The sequence below is a fragment of the Pogoniulus pusillus genome, chromosome 2, assembly GCF_015220805.1.
Source record: "Pogoniulus pusillus isolate bPogPus1 chromosome 2, bPogPus1.pri, whole genome shotgun sequence".
Taxonomy (NCBI): domain Eukaryota; kingdom Metazoa; phylum Chordata; class Aves; order Piciformes; family Lybiidae; genus Pogoniulus; species Pogoniulus pusillus.
Genome location: NC_087265.1, coordinates 29331036 through 29340932, shown reverse-complemented (window position 1 = coordinate 29340932; position 9897 = coordinate 29331036). Strand labels below are relative to the sequence as shown.

The 9897-nt window shown below is 45.6% G+C and overlaps 1 protein-coding gene across 1 annotated transcript in view; it reads left to right on the top strand.

Annotated features, from left to right (window-relative positions):
• Nucleotides 1-3532: 3532 nt before the first annotated feature.
• DNAH7 (dynein axonemal heavy chain 7) overlaps nucleotides 3533-9897 on the top strand; it is a 120169-nt gene continuing 113804 nt past the window's right edge. The window contains exons 1-5 of the mRNA XM_064165960.1: nucleotides 3533-3607; nucleotides 6699-6764; nucleotides 8502-8610; nucleotides 8724-8865; nucleotides 9204-9297. Of these exons, the coding sequence (XP_064022030.1) occupies nucleotides 3533-3607; nucleotides 6699-6764; nucleotides 8502-8610; nucleotides 8724-8865; nucleotides 9204-9297 (486 nt within the window). The remainder of the gene's footprint in view (nucleotides 3608-6698; nucleotides 6765-8501; nucleotides 8611-8723; nucleotides 8866-9203; nucleotides 9298-9897) is intronic.

Below are 9897 nucleotides of genomic sequence, written 5' to 3'. Positions count from 1 at the left end.
AGAAGAGAACCTTCCTCTCTGGGCAGCCTGTTCCAGTGCTCAGTCATTCTCACAATTGTTACAGGTATAAGAACCATAGAGTTAAAATCTAGGGACTATGTAGTTCAGGAGGTGCATCAAGGAAATTGTAATATTGTTATGCAATCCCATAATTCTTCTACCTCTTAATAAGCTAGCAGCAAGACCAACTCGTCCTCCTTTTGTCCCTCCTTCCCATTGTCTCCAGTAGGAGCCCCTCATATGGTAAACATGTAGGGAGTAAGCCTGTTTAGGTCCAAGAGTGGCAGAGGCACTAGGGGCGGAAGAGGAACATTGGGGATTGAAGTTTAGTCGGGTCAGGGGGAAGTTTAAGGTTGTTTTCAGGTATTCTGTGTATGTATTAGGTGTTAAGGATTCATATGTTCTGTATCTTTTAAAAATACAGTCCTGTATCTCTGACCAAATTGAGAGCATTTTATTTTACTACTCTTCTGGGGAAGTGAAATTCTATCTCTCTCTGTTCTTTAAAATCTATGACAGCAATAGAGGAGGTATTTCTTAAGTTGAGAAACAACCTGCTGTGTTTGAGTTTGTGCCTGTTCTCTCATGTCCTGTCTCTGGGTGCCACTGACAAAACCATGGCTCCATATTCTTTGCGTCCTCCCTTCAGTTGTTTTTATTTGTGCATTCCATACTCCTGAGTCTTCTCCAGTTTCAGCTACCTCAGCCTTTCCTCATAGTGGAGATGTCCTAGTCTTTTAATTAGCTTTGTGGCCCTCTGTTGGACTCTCAAGTATGCCTATGCCTCGTATGCTGAGAAACCCAGAACTGGACCCCAGACTGTACTCCTGTGCATAGCAGAAGGAAAGGACCACTGCTGGCAATAGTTTGTCTACTGCAGTCTATAGTACAATTTAGCTTTTCTCTTGCTACAAGGGCACACTGTCTGTTGTCCACCAGGACCTCACATTGCCTTCTGGTAAGGTGCTTTCTAGCGTCTGTCAGTGTTTGGGTTTGCTCTTTCACAGATGCAGAGCTCTGTGTTTTCCCTTGTTGAACTCCCTGGTGTTGCTGTCAGCCCATTTCTCCAGCCTGCAGAGGTCCTTATGGATGACAGCATGACCCTTTGGTATTATGACCTCCCACTTCTGTGTTATCTGCAGCCTTGCTGAGGATATGCTGACCTCCACCAATCCAGATCATTAAGTTGTTGAACATGACTGGTCCCGGTGTTGAACCCTGGGCTATCCTGCTTGTTAAACTTTTCCCACTGATCACCACTACCTCCTCTTGGACATAGTTTGTGCAGCTGGTTTTCAGTAAACCTCACTGCTCATCCAGCCTGTACATCATCAGTATCTTAATGAGAATCTTATGGGAGACAATATAAAATGCCTTTCTGAGTATTTGAGTCTGGCTTTGTCCTGGCCTGTTTGTGCCTGACAAACAGCTCACTCGTGGGAGATGCTGGACACAGCTTGCTATTATCTGGGACATCTCCAAAGTTATGTATACACACATGTATTTGATAAAAGAGACGAGATTTTAGACAAAGTGGAGTACAAGGTTGTTAAATCCTACGTCTGTTGTGCACAAGATACATGATGCAACACCTGGAAAATCTTTGGTTGCTATTCTGGTAAAGACAGCCCAGCTGTTACAGATTAAAAATGATTTTGCAAGTACAGCTGAGTTCATTGGAGCACCTGCATTCACTTAAGGATGCATACCAGTTAATGTAGAAGGTAAGCAGGAATCTCTGGATGATTTTGGTTGGCAAAGATGTTCAAGGTCATGGAGTTTATGTGTTAATCCAGCACTGTGATGTGGGTCTGCTCTTAGGCCAGCTTCAGAATGAAAGTGTTGGCTGGAGCAAAGCATCACTGCGCTTGCCATTCAGATTGGTACAGGAGAGGCTTCTGAGCTGGTTGCTGCTTCTGGGTTTGGGCAGCTGGTCTTATCCTCTGGGCAGGCTGTGGGTCAGTGGGAGGTTGCTATCTTCTGCTCACTTTTGCATTTTGCTGTGCTTTTATGCAAGCAGGATGAGAGAATTATTCATTGTACGATCTTGTTTGCAGTAAAACTTTTTTGGTGTTACTTTCCCTCTCATCTGTGTGAGGGGAGAGGGGTTTGTGAGAGCAGGCTCTGCTAACCCAGAACAAACTGCCAGGCTGTCTCTAAACCATGTCCCTCAGCACCACATCTAGGCATCCTTTAAAACTCTTCAGGGACAGGGGCTCCAGTACTGCTCTGGGCAGCCTGTTTCAGGGCTTGGCAACTCCTCTGAAGAAGAAGTATTTTCTAATCCATCCTGAACCTCCTCCGGTGTAACATGAGGCTGCTTCCTCTTCTATCACTTCCTCTTCTATCGCTGGTTTCCTTGGAGAACATTACCTGCCTAAACAGCAGCGACTGGTACATTCTACTCAAAACAATTTATTGCTTTCCAGAAATTGGCATGCCTCAGATGCACACAAAACATCTTCCACTGGAAGACAACCTCGGCCAAGGGCCAGCAAAGCTGCAATTCAGCTTGTTGCAAGCCCTTGCGGTAGGCTAACCCCCACCGTCACAGGTGCGGTCTATTCTCCCAGCTATTAACGCGCTGCCTCCCGTGACACCTGAGCAGAGCCTTGCTGAAGCTGCAGGGGGCTTCACCTCCTGGGCGTTTCTTCCGTTCTGCCCAGCAGCAGACTCTGAGTTAAGCTTCCCCGCGTCCCGGGGACCGGTCGGCAGAGTAACGCAGCCGCCGTCGCCGTCCGGTGAGGGCCGGGCGGGGGTGGGAGGGATGCGGCGAAGGGCAGCCGCTTCCCGCCAACCGCCGCTCGCGGCCGGCCCGGGCGGGCAGCCAACGGCCAGCGCCAGGCAACGGCTGCGTCCCAGAGGCAAACATGGGCTCCGAGCAGGTACCGGCGGCGCGGCGGGCGCCGCGGCTTGCGGGGCCGGCTGAGGGCAAATGCCTGGGGGAAAGTGCCTGGGTTACTGGGAGGGGACTTAATCCTTAAATAACGCGCTCCAGCGAAGCTTCTGCAATAACGGGGGTTAGCCCCACGGCGACATGCTCGGTGGCTCGGTCAGCGCAGACCTGGGGAGGCGGCCGCGCTTGTAGGACAAGGCTTCAGTTGGCTGTGCCGTTAGTTGCAGACTTACCCTCTCCACAGAATTTAACCGTGGTGCCTGTGCTGTGAATTCCTTAAATGGGAGTTTTAGAAGCAGCGCAGCCCTTCTCGTAGCTCCCCAGGCTTGCTTTGAGTACCTCGGTAGTGCAGAAGTAGAGCTGTGCGTTTGGGCTGTTTGTCGTCCCGGCAGCGTTTTCAGTGGGTGTGCAAAGGCATCCCACGAAAGAGACGGCAATGCCTCCCGGTCCTTAGCGCGGTACAAAACATGATGCCGCAAGCCTCTCCCCCTCTGCTTGTGGTTATGTTTTAGATTTTTTTTTTTTTTTAACATGAAGCGTGAAGAGCTTTTGATCGATTGATTCAGGTTGTTTCCAGAACGGCGGGACGCTTAAATGCTGAAGACAGAATGCCAGGAGGAGCTTACAGCCGAGAATATGGTTTTAGATCACTGGGCATTAACCAGTACTAATTTATATCGTTTCTCTAGTGGCCGGGTTGTGTTGCGGCTGGTTAATGTCATTGGAAGGAAGAGTCTGCCCCTTAAATCATGCTGTTCTGTTAGCGAGTGTGTCCTGTGTGCTTAGCTTCTTGGTGATGTTTTCTTTCAGATTTCTTTTCCTCTGATAAAACATGTGAGAGATTTCAGTGAAATCATTCCGTAACTCCATTCAGTGAATTAAAAGTTCACCATTTTCTCTTTATGTTTGCTGCTTCTTGAGGTGCACATAGTCCTTGCTGCCCAAGGACAGGTTTTGGCACACTTTATTGCCAGTAGTCAATTTGCATTATTGTGTTTTAAAATATTGGCACTGTCTTTGGTGGAACTAATTTCAACAATGAATTTCTCAGTGTCAGTAGCTCACAGGTATAAATTGTGGTGTTGAATTCTGTGTTTTTAATCCAAAGAAAATCTAAACAAAGCTATGTAGTGTGTATGAAGACAAGGTATAACCTTAATTGCTCTCTTATTTGTGGAAATATAAATTATTTGTGAGCTTCTCTTTCTTGTTCTTAGCCAGGAATCTAAGAATTAAGACTCTGGGCTTTGTCACTTACAGAAATAGACAGAGCCCTCTTCCAGAAAGTCAAATTCACTTTTTCCTATAGAAAAGACTACTTTTTCTTTCATCCATTCACCAGAGGGTGGCAGATAGCATTTCCCATCTGCTTTAAACTCTGGATTAGGGGAACAGCAAGCTTTCTATTTCTGTCAAGGCACAGCAAGCAAAGAACATGTCCATGCTCAAAGTTCAGAACCACTCAAGGTGATTCTGCCTCGGGCAACTTCAGTCCAAACATCCAAATTCATTTGCTGGCAGAGCAAAGTTCATCATATCTCCACTGAGATGTGTAGGAGGCTGGAGCGCCTGATGTGTGAAGAGAGTCTGAGGGAACTCTGTGTTCGGCTTGGAGAGGAGGAATGTTGTTACTGCTTCCAGTGCGTGAATTGGAGAAGGTGGTGCCACCTTGTTCTTGGTGCTGTGCAGCAGCAGGAGAGGTGTTGTTCCTGAGTTGCAGGGAGGGGCATGCTGACTAGGCATGAGGATGACATTCTTCACAGTGAGATGAGGAGGCAGGGGAGAAGGCTGCCCAGAGAGGCAGGCCCTCTGCAGTTTGACGTTTTTGGAGTTAGTAGTACTTTGAGAAGAAGGGCAGATAACCAGAGATCCTTTTCACCCTATTTTTTCCTATGATTCTCACATGGTGTTTGTGTAAGCTCTGTGCCTATCACTCCAGACTGCCCATAGGCTGCACTGTGCCCTACAGGCTTATTGCCCTGGTAAGCAGTAGTTGCATGGTGCAGTGTGGATGTGCTACTAGGAGGCATTGTTGTGCTAGTGGTAGCTGTTAACCTGTGGTAAGAAACTTTTTGCAGTGGAATATGTGAGAATGCAGGGAAATAAACTGATTCGTATTTTCCCAGCAGAGTTACAACTGTTGCAGTTACCAGACAAAAAGCAGACTTGGACATACTGCTTGTCCCTTGCCTATGCTGAAATAAGTTAATAATCAGTCAGTGCAGACTGGGAGACTTGTATGAGCCTTTGAATCTCAAGGGGTGAAAAATATTTCACGCAGACTATGCCTAACTGGGAAGAAGAGTGATGAGACCATTAAACGAGGGACTGCAAGAGATGTGTGGTTATTGTGGCCCAATCTCCAGTCACCTTTTCCATGACTGCCATAAAGAGCACTTTCCCCCGTTCCACCCTTTACATACACGATGAAGCAGAGAAGAGAAGATGGCTGTAATACAGACATGTGTAGCATCAGTGGTGGGGTGAAACACAGGAGAAACAGAACAGCCAAAGGCAGTTGTGTCAGGGCCAGTATTAAAGGCAGATTGTCATGTTTGCTTGTAAGAAGGTGCTGTGCCTTCAAAAATGTGTCCTGGGCATGGTCAGAGGGTGCTTCTGGACAGGCAGCTTTGGTGTGTGATGCTGAGAGATCAGCTTTGTGAAGAAGCAGAGAATGCTGAACACTTGTAAGTGAAAGCTGGTGAATTAGGAAGAAAAGGATTTTGTGGGTTTAAAAATGTTCCTTGAGAACTGGACAAAGGGGAACCTTGTGAAGTTCAATAAGGACAAGTGCACAGTTCTGCATTTGAGGCGGAACAATACCGGGCACCAGCACAGGTCATCCTGCTGGAAAGCAGCTCCATGGCAAAATACCTCAGAATCCTAGTGGACAGCAAGTTCTCTAGGGGACAGCAATGCACATCAGGAAAAGTGTGCCCAGCAGGTCTAGGGAGGTTCTCTTCCCCCTCCACTCTGCCCTGGTGAAACCACACATGGAGTATTGTGTCCAGTTTTGGTCTCCCCAGTTCAAGAGAGACAGAGATTTGCTGGAAACAGTGCAATGGAGAGACATGAGGATGACTGGGGGACTTGAGCATGTCCCATATGAAGAGAGACTGAGAGACCTGGGCTTCTTTAGTCTTGAAGAGACTGAGGGGGGATCTGATCGCTGTCTATAACTATCTGAGGGGTGGGTGTCAAGTGGATGAGGCCAATCTCTTCAGTGGTGCAAAGTAATAAGACAAGGAACAATAGATACAAACTGGAACATAGAAAGTTTCACCTCAACATGAGGAGAAACTTCTTTACACTGAGGGTGACGGAGCACTTGAACAGGCTGTCTAGAGGGGTTGTAGAGTTTCCTTCTCTGGAGACTTTCAAAACACATCTGGATGCATTCTTGTGTGAACTACTCTAGGGGGTTGTACTCGATTATTTCTAGAGGTCCCTTCCAACCTGTAGATTTCTGTGATTCTAAGAGTGGGAATCAAAAATGGAATGTTTATTTGAATTATTTCATAGTATCTTGTAATGCTTTAATGTATCTCTGGCAAAAGTAAGTGCTTCCCAGCCTCAAATTAATTGTTCAGAGCTGTAATTTTTCCAAGGCATTTGAGAAAGCTACATGGAAGTGCTCTAGGAACACTAAGGGAAGCAGTAAAAAATGGTATGTGTACAAATTATTACACAAGAGATAAGAATGGAAATACAGCCAGATTACAAGTATTCCTGGAAGTCTGATACTAGCAGAAATGTAAATGTCTAGTTCTAGTTGTGATTCTCCTTTTCTGTCTTCTTCAAGCCCAGTCCAAGTGTCAAAAAGAAGTTGGCCAAGAGAAGCGAGAACTTACTGCCGCAGCTTTCTCAGGTAGAGTTGTTGGCCTTACTTAGTAAGCTGTCGTTTTCAGATAGCTGTCCCAGCATAGCTCTGTAAAGAGCTGGTGCTCACTCAGATATAGAGTGAGCTGCATATTCTCTGTCAGCACTGCGTGTATCATATCTGATGTGAAACATTGTTTGCGTTTCCATCTCCAGTGGTCTGGATGTTTACAATTTGAGGACAGCATACAAGCCATATTTTGTTGTATGATGATTTTTTTTTTATGATGCTGTTGTGGAGGGGGTTCTCTATACCTGCGCCTATTTGGAGGGGGTGAGAAATTAATTTGAGGTGATATAAATTTTATATTAAAAAAAAAGTATTGAAATTAATATTTATGAACTCTCACCACCTCCAACCACTGTGTGTTAATATTTAGTTCTGTGCAAGATTATGAAAACAATTTAGGATAGAATATATACAGGGATTTGGTTAATAACTAGCAAACATCAAACTATAAACAGAGAGAGGAGTTTCCCTTCTGGCTTAGTGCCGCTTGGGAGCTTATGCTGTTAGCCCAGCAGAGGGGCTGAAACTCTTTCTGCTCTATGGCAAAGGTAACTTATGTTACAGAGGAATTAAAGCTTTACTCATAAGTGTTGCTATTAATTATTAATCACCCTCTGGGGCTGTGTCACAGCCTGTGCCCAGTGTCCGGACTTTCAGGGGATCTTTGCCCGTGGACCCTCAGATGCTGGAATCTTCCTGGCTTGAGGGGAAATGATAAATCTTCCCAGTCTCTGGGGTCTTAGGCTTTCTAACCTTTGTTCTCCTGGCATGGGACGATCTCTGCCTGTGATGCTGCTGTCTTCTTCTGGATGCCGTGTCCAGGGATTATCAGCTTGGCAAGACTACAGGAACAGGAGAAGAATATCCATGCTGGCTCTGGCACGGTTCTCTTCACGGATTCAGGCCGTGGGTGTGTGGGTGCAGACAGTCCAGAAGCCTGCTTCCTGGTTCTCTCCAGGCAATAAGCAGTGGGCATACAAAATGTGCTAGGCTGCTGGGAGTCTGAGCTCTGTAGGTCAATGCAAGACAGCTTGCAAATGTGCACAGCTGATGCTGGTTTAGGAGGCTATCAGCTCCTTATGTATATAGAAGTGTGCAGGCTTAAATGAGCTCTGCATCTAAAGTACGCAGGCGGATTAGCTGTGACTGCATCAAAGCATGAGGTCTGTGCCTCTGAGCATCGGAGCAATGCAATGGCATCCTAGCGTGTCAGTATGAGTGGCTGAGCACTTCAGGTGAAGGTCAGAACTGTGTCTGATCCTTGCAGGTGGGTCAGAGAGCTGAGCTGAACAGAACTGAACACGTGGTTATCCTGTGCACCCACCTTTACAGACTGTGGGCCAAGATTAATGGCCTCTTTGGCCACTGCAGTGACCAATGAGGTTGGCAGTAAGCCAAACCTTACCAAAATAGGCAGAAGGCTCTTGCCTGGACTCTCCCAAATATGGGAATCACGTGGATTGGCCCCAGGGATGCACGAGCTGGGTGTGTGTGTGTTACACGTCTTGTTTACAGTCAGGGATCCTGGCAGAAAAACATGTCCAGGCATGTAGAGGCATAAACAAGCCTCTGTTCAGCCCTAAATGCCCTTCACAACAGATGCCTTGTTCCTGCTGTATATTAGTCTACAGCCTCTTTGATTTACTGTATTTAAGAAGTCTTGAAGTGTGTGCAAGTAGCACCTGTAAGTGTAAAACTAAAATGTATTTATTCCAGGTGAGTTCTAAACCACTGTGGCAGCAGACCAATCCTGCATTCCATCTGGGCAGTGAACAGAAAGATGAGCAGTCAGCTGGATTTGGTGTGAAAAATCATCATTCTGCTGGTAAGGTCGATGTTTTTAGTAGTGCTGAAGAAAACCTGCCAGAAATAGAAACTCGCATGTGATACATTTGAACTTTTTGTTTTAACCTGTTTTCAAAATGCATTTTCTACCAGGGGAATATTTGAAGGAGCGATACAAGAGACAGAGATCTAGAGCTGGTGATACAGGCGCTGGGCCATCAACCTCTGCACTGCAGAGCTGCAGCCATCTGAACAAAAAACAGCGTCTCCGAAGGGCTCTGGTTGACATTCTACTGTAAGTTTCTTTGCCTTTGGATAGTGTGACTTTCCTTTTGGATAGAGGAACTGAATTTTTAAACTATCTTAACGTTTTCATGATTGCACATTGAAAGCATGTCTGTGAGCACAAACTATGTCACCAGAGCTAAACCTTGGCAGGTAAAAATGAAACTTGGTCACGCGCTGCAGTGTGTGTTTTGAATCAGGATGTCTTGTGCTTGTTGTAGTGCTTTGCCTTTTACTTGCTCAGAATTGACACTGAGGAAGGCTGTGTGCTGCTGATGTCAGAAAAGTGTGTCTGAAGAATATGCTGCATACTCTTGATTTGTTTGTTTGTTGTTTTTTTTATCATAGGCAGGAAGGCTTTACTGAAGAACAGTGTTCATCCCTTGATGGAGCCCAGCTTCCACAAGCAGAGTCTTCTACAGCAATAGAGAAAGATGTTTTGGTAGATAAAGACCATTTTCTAGAGAACTAAATTAAATGCAATGCCAGTGGTTTGTTGTGAATATTGACAGCATGATAGCCACAACGAGTGATATATTCTTCAACTACTAGTTTCACACAATAGGTTATTTGTATTGCTATTGTTGAGATTGAATTATCACCACATCCCTAATGTTCCAAAGAAATGCAGAATGAAACAGTAACTGGAGGAAAACTAGTATCAGGAAGTGATAAATAATTCTGCATCTGCTGCAGGTGAGGCTAACTCACAAGGAGGGGTGCAATGCTTTGAGCAGCTAGACCTTCATCTAAGGATCTAGTTGGAGATGTCTCTGCTGACTTCCAGGAGACTGGACAAGATGAGCTTCAAATGTCCCATCCAACCCAAAGCATTCTGTGATTCTAAGGGCTAGGATGTTTTTCATTCACATTCTGGTTCATGATATCCCATGTGACACAGTTGTTTACACAGTTTTGTGCTTTATGTGTATTTAAAACTTGACAAAGTTCATTTGGGGTTGATCTGGTGATAATAGATTTCTGTGTTACTTCCTGATGTGGGCAGTCTTCCAGCTGATACTCCATTTGGCATTTCTTTGAT